This window comes from Filicampus tigris, chromosome 15 (assembly GCF_054856515.1).
Source record: "Filicampus tigris isolate MCC_2025a chromosome 15, RoL_Ftig_1.0, whole genome shotgun sequence".
Taxonomy (NCBI): domain Eukaryota; kingdom Metazoa; phylum Chordata; class Actinopteri; order Syngnathiformes; family Syngnathidae; genus Filicampus; species Filicampus tigris.
The window spans coordinates 7109463-7127552 of NC_141231.1; the positions used below are offsets into that span (position 1 = coordinate 7109463).

At 41.4% G+C, this 18090-nt stretch overlaps 1 protein-coding gene across 1 annotated transcript in view; it reads right to left on the bottom strand.

Moving 5' to 3' along the window:
• Window positions 1–18090, bottom strand: part of eng (endoglin) — a 50023-nt gene that overhangs the window by 26901 nt on the left and 5032 nt on the right. The window contains exon 3 of the mRNA XM_086054255.1: window positions 3032–3174. Within this exon, the coding sequence (XP_085910381.1) occupies window positions 3032–3174 (143 nt within the window). The remainder of the gene's footprint in view (window positions 1–3031; window positions 3175–18090) is intronic.

Genomic DNA, 18090 nt, shown 5'->3' on the forward strand with positions numbered 1-18090 from the left:
TTCTGCTACATGCTTCTGATTTTTGATGAAGCGGCCATAACATTGCTGATTCTGAGGGCCGAGCGGCATAAGTTCCATTGTGACTCAAATAGCAAAAAAATGAACCATGGGTGATTTTGGTGGTTGGAGCGGAATCGTTCCTTTGGGATGAATCGATCTATTTTCACTCAAACAGCCAAAAGGCTTATCAATCCCATAAAATCACAACGTATTCATGTTTGCCTGTCCGTATGCTAGCATGCAACAGTCATAAGATGACAGAACTGACATTTTTCCACGCATTAGACACTGCACAGCAGCAGATGGCATCCAAATTCTTTTGCTGCACCCACACAAACCCCATGTTGGTTTGCAGTATTTTCATAAAACAACTTGCACTAGCCTGCCTTGCTGCTACCTCGAAGATTAAATCTTTATTCAAGTTGACTGAGTGACTACAACAAGACGCCTACGTTATCGTAATGACGACCATATGAGAAGGATGGAAGAAACAGAGAAGCCTATAAGAGAGCAAACAGAAGAGTGAGCACTGAGCATGAACATGCTGATAAGGTTGCGACAAATGCGGACGGCATCGGTGAAATATGGAGTCTGGAACAGCGATAAGAAGGTGTTAAAGATTCCGGAGTTCCTTTTCCTGCTTGGCGAATACTTCAAAGGGAACGCTATTTGTTTGTGGAGTGCAGTGTCAGGATACCGTATCAATACATCTGAATAGGATATCAATAACACCCATTTTTAACACAGTGTTGTCAACATCATGCAGTTTGATGGCTGATTTTGTGGTCGTTTCTCAGAGATGGGCATTTTACTCAATTTTGCTGGGCCGTCCTTTGTCGTGCGTCAGCGCTCAGGGTAGCCGTCAGTCAGTGGGCAGTCCATCATTTTGCGTGACAAACTCACGTCAGTCCGTCCGTTAGTTAGTCCATCAGAAGTCCGTTGGTGTGTATGTGCGAAAATGCTTGTTATCATATGCGCTGATCATGGCAAAGAAAATGATTCTACAGCAGTTAAGATGTTCCTGTCATTCAAATGCTGCTCACAGAGCTCACAAACACGCTTCATCTTGAAAAAATTAGATATGCAATTTATGGTAATCTGGACCATTTTGAACGAATCTGGCATCAGTTACTCTATCTCGGGGATGTTTGGTGGTCATATGTCAGGATATGGGTTTTTGGGGCTTGGGTTTGGGGCTTGGGGGTTAGTTGTTTTGTTTTTTCTTTTATAAGCCATGGACAATTGTGTGACTTTGGGATGTGATTATTGTTTGCAGTTTCAAATATTATTTTATCATTATTCTTTATTCATTATTTTTATTATTATTACACTGATCAGAATTTTGATCTCCCCCCTCGCCCTTTGTGCGCTCATCCATATACAGTCTTACATGCGTTTCACTGCTATTACTGCGTTCATTATTACTGCGATATGACTGTTCGTTTTGTGTTATTTAGTTATTATAGTTTTTATTATTACTTTTCCCTGTAAAAACAAAAACTGAGGCATATCTTGCACAGCTTTTGTGTGAAGTTAGTGTTTGTTTATTGCTCCCAATAAAAATATCTGGGGAAAAAAAAAAAAACAGTTGATTTGTCAGTCGGTCAAGCCCAAAAACGTCTGAAAAAAACAGGCGTCAGTGACGGACTGACGGACGGGTCCGTCCTTCAGTCAGATGGAATGCCCACCTCTGCAAATTCTTGTAAAACATTAATTCATCAAGGAACATTGTTTAAAAGTGGAATAACACGAAACACAAACAAAACAACTGCAAAATATATTCGAGGTGCACCGATTGATCGGCCAGGATCGGAATGGGTGCCGATTTCCTTAATTTTGGGGGAACTGTGATTGGCCGATCCCTTAAAATAAAAACGATCTTGTCCACTGCTCTTTATCGCCCTCCGCAGAGGTCTGAGAAAGTCAGTCTCAGAGGCGATGACTAATAATGTGTTCATTTTTATTTGAGATAACTACTGGATGCAGTATAAACAACCCGCTTGTATTGTTTTCACAAGTATTGTTCAATGTTATACACGAAAACAAGATTGCAAGATTGATGATGTATGCTGTTGGCTAAGGGGGAAAAAAACAAAAAACTTGGGATCAGCAAAAATCGTGTTCTGTAAAAACCGAGATCGGCAGCTCAGGCTTTTTAAAGATCGGGGATTCGACACAAAATTGTGATCGGTGCCCCCATAAAATATATTTATTCCTATTATTTCTGTGGAAGTTATTGTTGGGTGAAACAACTTGCGGTGGTATTAAGAGAAATAAACAAAAATTCCAGAGGGTGGATGGGAGTGGATGAAGCAAAACTTGACATTGCTTTTTCTACGAAAGAAGATGAAAATAATAGAATCTTATGTTATTCTATTATTTATTCTTGATTGTATTTTTGTGAAACTAAATCTGATATTCTATTATGGCCATATCACACAGCCCTATATCAACTTTATGTTCAACACACAGTTTCTCCAGTCATAAACTGTATTTGCTGACATGATATTTGTGAATGGCATATTCCATTACAGCAGAAGATATGGATATGAAAAATTTATTTCGATGATAAACCCCCCCCCCCCCTCATTTTAGGGGAGAAGCCGGCAATGAGATTCTATTTTGTCCTGTCAGCTGTAGATAATCGACAGTTAGTGATATCGGACGTGTGACAGAGCGTGGCCACAAATATCAAATAAGCAATGTTTGACATCTTGACGCTTGCCGACGAGTGTGATTGCACAACCTGCTGCTGCACTTTTATGTACAACTAGGAAAGTTTACTTGACTACAGTTGAGGGAGTCTATGAAATCATCCGTCGATTACAAGTGCTAAAAACAAAGCAGCAATTACCATTTGTGCCTGGGATTAATACATTTGTCTCAATTTATCTATTAGAGGGGGCGGCCGGTATTTGAGTACCGGTAAATACAGTGTGATCTTATGTTATTGTGTCCTATATATTCAAGCATCATGCCTTGTTCACATTTGCATCGATTAGCCACACTAGGATCAGCTCAACATTCTTACCGTGGGAGCAAAGTTGAGCTTGAGGATGTGGACCTCAGCCTTGTCCTCTCCCACAAAGCTGGTCCAGCAGCCAAGTTGCATCTCCTTCACGTATAGCCAGGAATTGTCGCTTACCTCCACAGGATCACACATCGGACGCGAGGCTGGAAGACATCGCAAAGTGCAAACGGTTGAGCAGTGTCATGTTGAAAATTGTCGTGTGTAATACGAGGCCGTTTTAGGTCAAGTAAACGGGTTCCTCAGTTTGTTAAAGCTTCGTAGCTACGGCGGCGAGGAAACTCAAATTTGTATTTGGATGCCCTGTAAGAATAAGTTTGGAAAAAGTTGATTGTCCCAGCTCCGTTTTTCGGCATTGTGGTTGTGGTGTTAGCAGTGTTACACAAAGATGGCCCACGATGTCTCATAAAATTTGTCAAAAGAGAGTCAGTCCTCTTCTTCAATAATCTACAGTACTTCAATAATGCATATTGCCGTATTTTCTTTTCCCAGAGTATTTCAAAATAAGAACTCCATGAAGGTGGTACGATTCCAAAACTTACTGCTGCAGACTGACTATTTGCATCAACTTATGAATCCTTTACATTATGCTCATGATTAACTTACAATGCATCTACCCTCCTTATTCACTGAAGGTGATAGTGGTTTTAAGATGACGTCAACACGAACATATTTTTATCAAAAACATGTTCTATGCAGGCCCACTAGTTGAAACAGGGCATTCTGATTAATATTGTGTTTATGGAATATAGCAAAATCCACCTGTTTTTAGCCATCTCAAGGGGCGGCCATTTTGTCACTTCTGTCGACTGAAAATGACATCACAATTGCTCAGGTAACGACCAATCACGGCTGACCTGTTTTCTGAAGCTGAGCCGTGATCGGTCGTTACCTGAGCCCTGTGTAGTTGTGATGTCATTTTCAGTCGACAGAAATGACAAAATGTCCGCCCCTTGAGATGGCTAAAAATGGGTGGATTTTGCTGCTTAACACATATTCCACAAATGCAATATTAATCAAAATGCCTTGTTTCAACTAATGGGCCTGCAAGAACATATTCTTGAAACAAATATGTTCGGGTTAACTTCCCTTTTAAGTGTGTTTTTTTTTTTTTTAATGTATGACTATTTCAACAGTTAACATATTTATGACTCTCAAACTGTTGCTTAGAACAAGGGCTGTACGTAAGGATTTAAGATGCAGTCAGTCATTATTATTATTGGAAAATGTGTATCGAACTCAATCTAAAAGGGATTGTGCTAGACCTCGAATGTTTCACCATCTCGACCACTATTTAATTGTTTGGCCTTGGTAGACGTTTGCGCTCTACTGAGGGCACATTCTCCTTTGACCGATAAACTGAGTCCAACCGATAAATTGAGTCCAGGTATGTGTATCAGAGTCACGGTCCAAAAGGGTTTGAACTTGCACTGTAGTTACTGTGGGAGCATCCCCTCTACGTGCGACCCATACGGTGCCGTTTAAAAACGAATCGTCTGGGATGCGTTTATCAAAAGTGTCAGGCTAAGCAGCCGTAGTCATCCATCAATCCACTGGTCCGGGCCGCTGTTTAACCCCGGGGGGGACCCGTGTCTCTGGAGGAGGAATCAATCTGGACAGACCTGTCTGGTCATGGATGAGGCATGGGAGGGTTAAATGAATGCTGTGACCTGGGCAACATATGTCCATGCTATTACGTTACACTGTCAACATGCTCTACTCTGACCAGCGGCAGGAGTGATAAAATATCCCCGATAGAGCTTCCTGTTTCCTCAAAACGAATAGCATTGAAAGAAAGCAGTGAAAAGGTTACGTGACTTTTCCGAGCCAATCCGGATCAGTAATTCTTTCCTGACCCAGGTCCCACGACGAGGGTATGACTAATTAGTGAACTACTGCACTACTGCGAGGTATGACAAGTGATACTGTTCAGTTTGGTTCTGGGACTCTCTCTCAGATTTGACTACTTCAATAACTTACTGAGCGTTAGTCTATCATCTTACTACCAAGAAAGGTTGTGCCCCTACGGAGGTTCAAAGTGGTGATGAGTTAGTGAGTTATCATGAATGCAACGGGTGTTCAGCAGTGACGGTGACATGAGACATGAGAGTTGTGGCATCATGTTGACTATTTTATGTAGACTGCAATGAAATGGTGATGGATGCGTAGACTCTCAAGGCCTCTCCACACCAATCCGTCGTCGGCCGTCGTGGCCGACGCGAACAAGTCAGCACGCCGTACCGGAAAAAGACGGTAGGAAAAAAAACTGCAAAAGCAGACGGAGATGCCAACTACTCCGGACCTTCTGCGCATGCGTGACAAGTAGCACAAACCGCCCGCCCCCCCTCCTCAGTGCCATTGGAGTTAGTAGATTTACCAAACAATTACGAACGGTTTCTGTATGAAAATAAAATCAAGTATAAAAAATAAACCCTACCTGGTCTAACCAGCTGCGTCTATAGCTTCCCATAGTTTGCATTGCATCACTCGATCAGCGTAACCTTTGACGTGATGTCGAATAACAGTAGTCTTTTTTTTTTTTTGGCGCTCTTCTGCCCAGCCAACCATTATGTACATAGGAGATGTGAAAATTGAACGTAATTGATTAAGTTCTTGAGGAATAGCTTCAATTTTCAGAGTTTGTCCACGTTTGTAACGTCCCGTTCTGGTCCAGTGCACTGATTCGCTAGCATCTAGGCTAGGGGTGGGCAATTCCGACCCTCGAGGGCCGGTATCCTGCATGTTTTCTATGTTACCCTGGTGCAACCCACCTGATTCAAATGATCAGGATCGTTATCCAGCTTCTGTAGACATTGCTGATTATATGATCATTTGAATCAGGTGTGTTCCAGCAGGGAGAGATGATACCGGCCCTCGAGGGTCGGAATTGCCCACCCCTTATCTAGGCCCTAACAGCCAATCACAGTGATGATTTGTCCCAACAGCCCGACCCGATTCTACATGTTGAATCGGCCGAACAAGACTCGAAGACGCCCCAACAATGTCTCCGACTTGCACGCCGCACCAAAAAGACGGCATGTACCGACTTTCTGATGGCAGACGTCAAATTTGTGTGTAGAGGCCTTTACGAATTTAAAACTAGCCTAAAACTAGCTGTCCACTACAGCAACTACTGTAGCAAAGCTTACATGCTTTGATTTGAACTGAAAGCGGCATGAAAGGGAACTTCTTCATGCCTTGCCGGTCTGTACTGCAGCTTGTCTTTGTCCATCCCCATCACGGCAGAGGTCAAGGCCGGCTTCCTGTTATTCTGCATTCATGTCTCTAGCTCAATAGCCACCACGACCATAAAGGCATTTTTCTCTTGTTCTGCTGTGACGGAATCAACTTTCCATGACAGTCACCTCAAGAGGTCTCGCTCATAAATCGTGTTGATTGCAGATTGCATTTGTAAGTGTGTGTGCGGGCATGTGCCACATTTTTACAAAGCACCATAGGATATGAACAACATTCATTTTGCCCTTGTGACCCAGGAAATGCCAATGGCCTCACTAAGCGGTTTGCTGGTAAATGAGCTATGGAGGACTATTTCATTCCGTGTCCTCTTTATCCACTTATATCAGCCGCCTCCATTTCCCATTTCATGAGAGGGGGGGAAATGTTTACGGCTGCTTGCTGATTTCCAGTTTGATGTTTCAGCTATAGCGGCGGGGTGGGCGAACAGACGGTAAATTAAGCGAATTCCACCAATTCATGCCTCGGCGTATCAGCGATACGGACAAGTGAGCGAACGCTTTGAGGGGTGATTGCGGTATTTTTAAAACCAGGTCCGCAAAACAGATGTTAAGTAAGCCCATGGGACATCTGTCTTTAGCATAGCTATCATGATGAAAGGATGCCAAGATCCAGAGATAAACCTATGTGGTCACGTCATACTTCTTTAATACACAAGTTTGAGCAAACTAGGTGTGTGTGGTTTTACAAGAAGAGCACACGATAACCTTTAGCTGATGACGTTGGCTCAGCTCTCCCACTCCAAGAAATTACTGATTTCTTTGGAAGAGCCAGAAAAGAATTAAGTTTGTGTTGCACTTCTTCCAGACAAAACTTTGTGCAAATTAACTGATTTGTGGCTTTTACGAGAAGAGCACACAATATCTTTCGCTAATGACATTAGCTCCACTCTCAAACCTTCTCGGCAAAAACGTTTTCATGAGAGAGACGGAGAAAAATCTTGTTCAAGTGAAAAGCTTTGTGGCTTTAAAAGAGGAGTATAATCATACCTACAGCTAAGAACAACAGCTCTACTCCCCAACATCTCCCTGGAAAAAAACGTTTTCTTTACAATACCTTGAGATAAATATTTGTGTTCATTCCACACTTCGAACAAGCACAAATTTGCGTAACTGACAAGCTAAGTTGCTTTTCATGAAAAGACGATTAGCTAATGACAACAGCTCCATTCTCTCTCTAAACGTCTCTCGGAATTACTGGGAAATATCCAGAGATTTAAATTTTGATTTGTGTTTATGGCACACTTGACCTGATGACCTGCTTAGTGGCTTTTATGAGAAAAGTTCACAACACCTTACGCAAATGACATCGAATCCACAAGCCAAAACGACAGTTTTACGCAGATATCCAGAGAAGAACCTTTGTTCCTGACACGCTTCTCTCAGGCACACGTTAGCACGTGACAAGCTTTGTTGCTTTTACGCACATGATACCTTCGGCTAACCACATTGTCTTCACTCTCTTTCTCCACTCCTCTCAGAATAACAGTTATCTCAGAATACAGTGCTTCACTCAAGAATAAGTAGTTTTATTAGCAGTTGTCTAAAAAGATCCCTGCTGACTCTCCATTTTATCTGCAGCCATTGTAAACATTGCAAATTAGGGCATCATTTTTTTCTAAATTTAGTTTGGGGCAGCACAAACAGCAGACACTAGTTATGTTTTTCCAATAACTATATACATAAATAATGTTTCTACAGCACTTCGCTTAAGCTCCCACTCATTTGCTACACTTCCTGCAAAAACTCACCTCCCACCAGATTTCACAGTGCAACTTCTCCTTGAGTGAGGCTTTCCGTTTGACAGATTTATTCGGAAAAAAAGGATCCCTGCGGAGACAGACTTGCATTTGACAAGATAAAACATCACTGCGTGTCGGCGGGAAAAAAAAACAACCGCTGTTCACGGGGATGCAGACAAATGCCCCCATTGCAGCCATTGCCAGTGTTTTTCACACCATGTCGGACTTACGTGGCCCCGTGGTGATTTTAAAATACAGGGATTGGTTCATTTGCTGCAAGGTATCATTGGTTTCCCATTATTTATCATTGACTCTCTTTCAGATTTTTTCTCAGTTTAGGTGAAACCATCTGCATGCTTCAATGGAAAGTCAAAGCAAGCAACTTAAGTGTAAAACTACGCAACAGCCGCAAGGTTCGACGTGACTTCTCACACTGTACCTTCGAATTGTTGCAGTTCCATTAGCTCATTTCAAACTGTGCTTGACTGTCAAAAGCACAAGCTGCTGATTCCCCATAGTACATATCCTGTACTCTACAAAGCTAACGATGCCCAACAAGACCTGAAATTGTTCAAGGTTCAAATGGCGACAGCTATAATCAGACTTTCAACTGGCTTAATTTGAAACGAAAAATGAATTTTCCCCCCGGCAAAGCGTAGTCGCAACATCATAAAAAAAAAATGGAGCAGCTCATGTTTCTATAGGTTTTTTTTGCCTTCACAAGAACCACGACAACAATAGCATGAGGCCAGATCCCACCTCCATCACATGTATGCAATGTTCTGCATTAATATTATGCATGAAGCTTGAAAATATGTATAAATTCTAAAATAAATAGAAGGTAGCTACTTTGAGACTTTTCATGCATCGTGGGGGGTTCTGGAATGTCACACCCACCACAAAACTACTATGCAAGTATGTTTTGAGCAACCCATACTAGGAAGCCAAAACTGATTAGCAGCAGACTTTTTTCTTTTCTTTTTTTTTTACTCCATAGTACATTGCACCTGATTGTTTTGTTTTTCCAAATAAAATAAATCAAAATAAATATATGATAAAATATTTTAATTAATTAATTTCTTTCTTTCTTTATTTATTTATGTATTTATTTTAAATCAGCAATGTCACTACAGTTTGCAAAATATCACACTAATATTTGTATAGCTACTGGAGTTCAGTTCCATATTTGTTTCTTTAACAATGTAAAGACGAGCAAGCCAACATAACCATCCTCCCCGTAATGGACTGTCCATGGAAGTCTTATTCCCTCAGAGAGTATTCCTCTCATTTGTTTCCAGGATTAAATGAAAACACTCTTATTATTCCGAAGGCCGTGCCGGGCCTCCTTAAATGAAAGCTCACCGTCCGTGTAGGACCAATATAATCATGCGGAGTGCACTCGAGCTGCACTAAGGGCGACTGGTGACTGTGTTTGGGCGTTCCTGGAGACTGAGATGATTTATCTTCTTGGGGGATCAATGCAGCCCAACACAGAGCGGGCTGGCATCCTGTAGTTCTCCTTATACCCTCTGTTCCACCGAACCGGCTAAATCCTTGACAGCAAGTGTCTTGACTTATTTTTACTGATTTAGCATGCATGCAGCGCACAACGTGACTAAAATATGCAGAGCTAGGTATTCCACCTATGTGACGGACCGGTATGTCTATGCACCTCTGACGGACGCCCATTTTGTGCGGATAAACAATAGACTGGAACCAAAAGATAAATAAACGGATTAAGCATAGTCGGAAGCGCATTTTTTCCGTCTGGTGGTCGAAAGTTGGTCGAAGTTTGTAGACAGAAATGCAAACGGAAGCCCGTTTAAAACGATAGGCGGACCGCCCTATAGGCGTTTATTTGGTACGGCCGGACAAAAAGGCGGAAAAACAGACTGCGGAAGGGTACCCCCGGCTGCAGGTGGAAGGCGATAAACGGACCGGGAAATTTGAGTAAAATGCCCAGCTCTGAAAATACATATATCAGCAAGATGGACACAATTATGCAATGCTTTAAGAAAAATTGTTTTTAAGCAGCTCTGTCGAAGCCAGTGATGAATTGCAAGGGCGTACTGTATTAGCGCACTGTATTATTCCATCTGCCCATAATCCTCCCTTCAGAGTAACACATTGCTCCACACTCTGTTAAACGTCAGTGCGATAAGGAACATTTTATCTGTCGAGGTTCAACCTGAACAAAGGCAACTGAAGGGAGTTTTTATTTTTGTGGGAGAGGAGTGAAAGTGATGTGCCCCATGTTAGAAATACTGGAGGAGTTCTTCACTAAATTGCAGTTACAAATTACATGCAATTGAAAAGTGTAATTTACCAATGTTCAGCAATTAAACTTTGAAATTGAAGTCTATTACATTTTGGTGCATACGCTATATGGCGTATTGCAGTGTGTTATTAACATAATGTCTAATGTACGGTATAACCCTCTATCATTGCTAACTTTGTTTTAGATTTCCCTCTTCATGCACCGTCACTGAGGGTTGGTTAGTTTCTGTTCATCATCTTAATATATATTTCAATTTGGCGGGTCACTCTCGTCTGATCTGAGGGGAGGGGCCCCCCCAAGTCATCCGGCAAAGCGACGGGCTGTCCCAGATGTGGAGAGGGGAGCTCCTCTTCTGGATTGATTGCCAAGCGACGCTTAGTGAGGCCTGTCCCGGGGAAAGACGGGGATGTGTTTGGGAGTTTTAAATTAATCTAATTTCGGGTTATAGGTGACAATCGTTTAGAAAAAGAAATTTTGATTTATATTGGTCTCAGTTTGGCACTTAAAAAAAATTGCATTTTAACAAGGGTATGTAGATTTTTTATATCCACTGTGACAGTATAAGGTACTTTCTTTTAACCGCCATGGTTATCACTTTATTTTACCATGGGATAAATCACATGGTTCTACGACCTCATAGTGTTGCTTATGCAATGACATTTGCGAACTACTTTGGAAAAACGTTAACATTTCTTCTGACATGTAACGGACCAAACCAGTAACTGAATCTTAATAGTTCTCCAATTCTTCTCACATTTGTGTATTTTTCATGTAATGTGTATTTTCCATCTAATATTTCTGTATTTTCCATTATTTTTGTATTTCATATTTTTTTAAGTCAACAATATGTGCTTTTTTTTTTTTTCAAATATTGCGCATTAAATGAACGTTTTATCCTAGGCCACCCCAATTAGCAAATTCCAAATGTATCAAAAAGATTAATTGTGCCTCTGTCTCATTGTAAGAGTAAAGTGCTTGTGTCTGAGGAAGGAGTCACAATGAGGAAGGGGAGGGGCCAAAGTTCCTTTAGTAGTTAGCTATGGCGGGAAAAGACAAGCGTCAAGGCTACAACGCACCATACACACACATGCGCGCACACAGTCACAGTTACACACAGACACACGTACACACAGACACGCGTGCGTGCACAAACACACACACATACACCTATTGTCCCGGTGTTTCCGCAGCTGCAGATTGAGGCCTGACCATCCACAGGAAGGTAAACAAGGTCTTATCAGTAGTCTGCAGGGGCATGCACTGTCCCTTGGCCTCTCACCCCTGTGCTTGCTACACACCACCACACAAGCTTCCTGAGCATCTTGCTTCCTCTACCACCTGAAATGCTATCCATAAAAAAATAAAAATAAAAAAAAAACCTTAAAAAACACACACACATGCACACACTCACAACACGGTGATTAGTGGTGTCAACGTTTTGACAGCTTATAAAGGCCGCGAGCCAAACGGGTGCTCCAGCCACGCCGCGCTTGGAAAGGAAGCCAGGACGTAATCGCTGAGCCTGGAGACAGCCTGTCTTCACACTAGTGCTGTTTACACCTCGGGGAGCCATTCGTCCGTCACCTCATCGTTGTCGGAAGCCAGCGGAACAACAAGTACAGCGGTGGCGTATGGAAGGTCTATGGCTCACTTCCTCTCTGCTCGCTTTATGCCCGTAATGAGACATTCCATATCCACGCAGGCACGTTTGCTTCTATGCTATCTTTTGTCGCGTCATAAACAAGAGCATATCAAGTTTATGTACATCCTCATATATGCTGTATTACTGCAAATCATGGCATTTAATTACTCAACTCCAAAAGGGGAGGCATTTATTTTTAATAATATCCAATAATTTTGTCAGTGTATAATGGTTCCTGTAACGTGAAAGTGGAGTTTAAATTAAGGGTGCTCCGATACCAGTATCGGTACTCATAAATATTGTCCGATATTGAACGCACTGATGCAACATCACCAGCCTGACATATACCTTCTGCGTGCACTTTGAGCCATATCACTTGTGTACAAGGGGAAGTCAATCCCAAAATTTTCTTTACATCAAAATATTCTATACAGCCCCAGTAGCTTAAACACGGCATTCTGATTAATATTGCGTTCGTAGAATATGAGTTAAATAGTAAATTTTTGTCCATCTCAGGGGGCGGCCATGTTGCCATTTCTTGTCGACTGATAATGACATCACAGTTGCTCAGGGCTCAGGTAACAACCAATCATGGCTCAGCTTCAGAAAACAGGTGAGCCGTGGTTGGTCGTTACCGAAGCCCTCTGAGACGGCTAACGAGAGGTGGATTTTTCTGCTTAACTCATATCCTACAAACGCAATATTAATCAGAGTGGTGTGTTTAAACTAGTGGGGCTGCATATTGTTTAAAAATATGAATTTGTTCCTTTCAAGTGAATTTTATAATTTATATCTATGGTTAAATGTATTTTACTTCCTTTGATGGAATGTAAATTTACAGCAAGGCACCTTTTTTTTGATTGAGTGTGGTTTGCGCATGCGCAGTATTTAAAGTGTCCGGCAAAAATTCCCAGACCACCGCCATTACGGATTTGGACTCGAGGAGCAATGGACATTGAGTTGAAATATTGGCAAGAAAAATTAATAAACTCTGCATTTTGATAACCTTATGGTTAGTTTAGTTATTTTGGTTTTTAACCATGTAATTGTCCTTGACTGGACATCATTATCAGCCCTTGAATTTGACGCATGGAGATGATGATGTACAGTGACGGTGCAAGCAGGCACTACCTGGATGTGAGGAGGTGCCGCCTAGGTTTGATCACTGTGATTGGTTGCACAGATTCTATTTCTTTTTTATCAAACAGGGTGTCAAAACTATTAATTCTCAGAATAATTATCGATTAATTTGGTAATCGATAGTTACCGATCAATCGTTGCACCTCTTTTACAAAGCATTCACAATGTCGTATGTCAGTAATGTTAAAAGACCCTCTACAGCTACCTAGTAACACTAACTGAGTCATTTGGAGAGGTGCTTAATCGAGGCTTGGCATCTATTCGAATCCAATATTTGAGGCAAGGCGGTGCTCTTTCCCTGGTATCACAAAAGATTGATTGCGTAACATAATCATTCATCTGCATGTTAGATGAACACAAAGACTAAATTAAAAAGTTCCATGCTAATTAGGCGCAACTGAAAGCACAGACAAATGCCACAGTGTCTGCTCCCAATCGCTGGAGATTGATGTAGCACTGCAACAACCTATGCAACATCCGCAACCAGTCAAGATTAGCTACTGCTTCTTCTTCTTCTTGTTTTTTTATTTTATTTTTGGCAGATTTTTTCCAAGGGATATGGATGACTTCCAAAATTGAAGGCAGGGGCGTAACGAAGGCTCTGATATTTGAATGAAGACGCAAGCCAAGTGGAAACAACAAGGGGAAATGCATAGTGCTTATGAGACTTGAGAGGTTATCACTCTCAGATAGCTCGTTTAATACTCCCGCAACACATTACGAGCTAATTAAAATGTTGCAGCAGTTAGGAGTTTGACTTCCAGTGATTGGGAAAAGTTGGAAATGTTAACGACATCAAGGTTTCTGTATCAGCAGAATCTTAAACGGGATTTATGGGGCAGCTTCCAACTCTGGTGGAAACTCAAATGCTACGAAGGTTGTTTGAGTCTAAACCAAATCAACATTTTGGGGGAAAGGGGAAACCTTTAAGTTCAGAAGTACTGAAGTTCGGGCAGATTGTCGTTGTCACCATTTAGGTACCGTAAATATTTGACGTATGGGTTACCGATTAAGTGGTTTCATTTTCAGCTGATCTTATAAAGAACAAAAGACGTCCGACTGCAGAATTGTAGGAAAACAAAAGCGCCGTTAAAAATGTGATGTCAACATAACGCATTTTGTTGATTATCTACATTTACAGTTGCTTTAATTTTCTTTCTACACTTGTGGCAGGAGATGAGGTCAGATATCAGTCTGCGTCACTTTTTTAATTGCTTGCATACAAATACTTAAGTTAGGCCTCTGACTGCCAATAAATTGTGAAAGTTAACCATGTAAAAACTTTTGTTATCCGACCTTTTCCTGACAATCTATCTGTGAGCGGTAATTTACACGCTTACACAATTTCTCCACACATGACTTGACAACTAGACTGACAGTTTTCAACCAGCAGATCCATAACACTAATTGACAAAGTATAATTCAGCCAATTGGTGATGAAGTGCTGCCTCAATGAGTGAAAATACAATCTTTCTGAGTGCTCGCTGATCACCATTCATTTGCTGTCTGGACACAAACATCATTTGCTTTTGAGGGAGCCTCCAGAAGTCTACAACCTTACCACAAAAGTCGCTAGATTTGTTGCTAGCTGTTTGAAAAACAGTCACTAGAGACGTCAGTAGAGTTGTTATACGGGAAGTCAACCCAACCTTTTTTTTTTTTTTCCAAGAATATTTTCAATGCAGGACAACTAGTTGAAACAAGGCATTCTGATTAATATTGCCTTGTTTGGGTTGACTTCCCTTTAAATATAGCGACAAAGTCTCTAAATTGGCAACAATGAGCAGCCCTCGATTTGTCGTAATGAAGTAGAAGACCCTGATGGTGATGAGACAACAGCAGAGCGGTTTGAATAATACTTTCACAAGTGGGTATCACCTGTGATGTAATTCTCCATCCTTTGTGCATTCTGACGGACAAATGTCTGAGACGTTTTATACCTGAGAACTTGTTTTTTAACTGCCTAATATGTAAACATGGTCTGATTATGAAAAGCTCACTAATGTTTTCCTAGGACGTCTGTAAAACACCATTTGTTTCAATCCGCTCAGGATTTTCTTATTGCGTCAACACACACACACACACACATTGTCACACACAGCTAAAGATGCGATAGAGATCTCAGGTCTATAAATAGAGATTGAGCGGTGTGGCACCTGAATCAACAGGAAGACTACCCGCCCAGTCCTTAAATCAAGTGGCTTGCAAACACCTTGTTGGGAATGAGTCTGTTCCCAGTGTCTCACAATTCAGCATAGAATTTACATATTTGGGGGGAGGGGTTACTGAGAAAAACACTTCAGATGTTTAAAAGTAATAGAGGGCTGAACTTTAAAAGAAATACCGTAGAGATAGAATGCTGCTATGTAGTGTTGTTACTGAGCCTCAAGACTAGTTTCGAGATCACGTTTTGAAGGTCTTCACCTTGTCTTGTACCCAACTCCCAAAATGTCTTGTGCTTCTGTTGGTCTTGGAGTGGTCAGACACTAGATTTTCTCTCCAGCACTGATCTGCCAATTCTTCAACTTCATTAACGTGACAGCAAGGAGAAGCACTTGGTAAAACAACAAAAACCTTCAAAATCAACAAAAACACCAGATACGTAATGACTGCAACGTTGATGTTGCTGTGACTACGGGACTCACATTCCCAGTGGAAGCTAGCAGACGAATCCGAAGTTAGCTAAAAGCTAATGATTTGAGCTATCAAAGCGATATCAGCTGCGAGGGTCAAGGTCAGCGACACAATGTGAAGCTTCATCGCCGGATTATTATGTCCATTAGTGCTCAGACAAAAACTGTGTGCTAACCGAAAACTGAATTCATCATTGTATAGAATAACAATCGCCATGACTTTACGGCACATTCATCTTTACTGTCGTAATAGTCGTTGGAATATGTCGGCTCGTTGAAGTGTAAATGGCGAGTGATATTGAAATCATTTGTTTTTATGTCGGTCATCGAAAATGTCTCCATATGAAAATGGTGAGTGGCACAAAAAAGGTTTAGGGATTGCTGCTTTTATTTAAATAAAAAAAAATGTTTTTTTTTTTGAAACCACAAAGGGGTGGAGAAAGAATCAACAGCACTTCTGCTGGCTTCAGCACGTGCACTCCATTTTGCCCGTTCCCAGTATAAACTGAATTTTCTTTGCAGTTCGCATCTTTGGTGACCAGGAGGCTTATTCGCGTGTCAATCCTATTTTGATCACCACAAAAATCATTTACAATCAGTGCAAACCATTTATTATCACGAACTAATAAAAATCCATTGCCCGACTATAGCAGACTGGATACGATGTTTTAGTGGTTTAGGAATACATAAAAACATGCACATTTTTTACGGGATTCCAGACGTAATGTTTGTTTGGATAACTCCACAGCCTCAATGCTCAAAAGAATGGAGTGAAGCATATCAAAAATCAGGGTACGGTGCATTTGCGCAGAGATCATTTTTTTCGTGACTAATCTGTCGGGTTCAATTAAAGCGCTTATGCTCCCCCGCATAACGTTATCCTCATTAATTCACGTCCCGAGTGAATGATTGAGGGAAATTAAGATAAGACTCAGCCTTGACGACAAATGAGCTTTTGCCTTCAACTCTTTTCGAGTGCTTCAGTTCATTGGTAGGTCACAAGACGACCCATGACTTTGCACCCTCACAGACCCATCCAAATGTAGGTACTTCCTGCGAGAGCCTTTGGGTCCGCCTGTGGGCACAAACGGTCGAGAGATAACGGCGTACATAATGCCCGGTCTTATCAGCGCAGACAGCAGGCATGTTGACTTGGGCGCAAGTGGTCGCCATGCTGACGAGGCATTTATCTCAACGACGACTAATGAGCCGTTCAGAGCAAACTGCGGAGTAAGAGCACTGGGCCAGACATCATAATGAGGGCAAACGTCAGTATTATTTTGAATAGTCCTTGTCGTGTGTGTTGGAATGCAGGTCGGACAAAACCGAATGTTTTGCATTTTCTTATCATTTTTGGTGACGCTTATTCCAAAAGATGGACTAGTTCAAAAGAAGAATACAAGGTTACAAATTTCATAAGACTCAAGTGTCACTGTACGCATTACTACTTTTTAATCAAAACAAGGTTAAAGCAGGGTACACACAGACCAACTATATGGGCAAATTTTCCCTTTTTCTGGATAAAGTCATGAAAGGCGCAATTAGCGGATGTCTCTAAAAGACTATCCTGTGTGGTGCGGGGAGTGTTAAGAAGGATTATTACTTTTTCTACCCGATCTGATGGGAAAACACTTGGGCTGACAATCAAAAATGTTAAACTTGTTCAATGGCAAACCTTTAAGCGTGTGGTTAACATTGAGTTGGGGCAAGCCATGGATCTGTGATCATGATATGAAATGGAACAACAGCCAATTGGGAAGCGACCTGAAGTTTGTGTTGAGGAGCAACTAGGTGTCTTGAGTGATTGCATATCATGTCCCACAAGTTATCCCCTACAGTAAAAATGACAAGGTGAAGCGTTTGCGACCGCACTGTGGTTACGAGATGGGCCAAAAGTTAGCCTAGCCTTTCCTACGGCTACTTCTTTGTGTTTTCCAGCAGTCTTGATGTCCTGTGGCACTTTGCTGCTTCATAAAGGTCGGTCTTGGTACTACAACAGACATCTAGTTTTGGGTAAGGGCTGCGATTGCCTATGACAATATGTGTGGTGTGCTGTCATCTGGAGTACTCCAAACACACAAAAAGAACAATAGGTACCCATGTGACAATTTGTTGAAAATCCCACTGAATATTTGCGGTAGACACCGATAATGGAATTGATTTATTTATTTTATTAATTCTATTGGACCACAAAAATAAAGTAAAGTCTGATGTTTATCAGATCATTTTCTGTATTATTTATCTATGATGACTTTTGTCCGTTTCAAGCTATAGCGACCATTGTAGTTTTTTTTTTTTTGTTTTTTTTCCTTAACGGGATGCTAGCAAACAATTTTGTTTCTGGCCAGCCAAGGGTTAGCAATTATACATGAG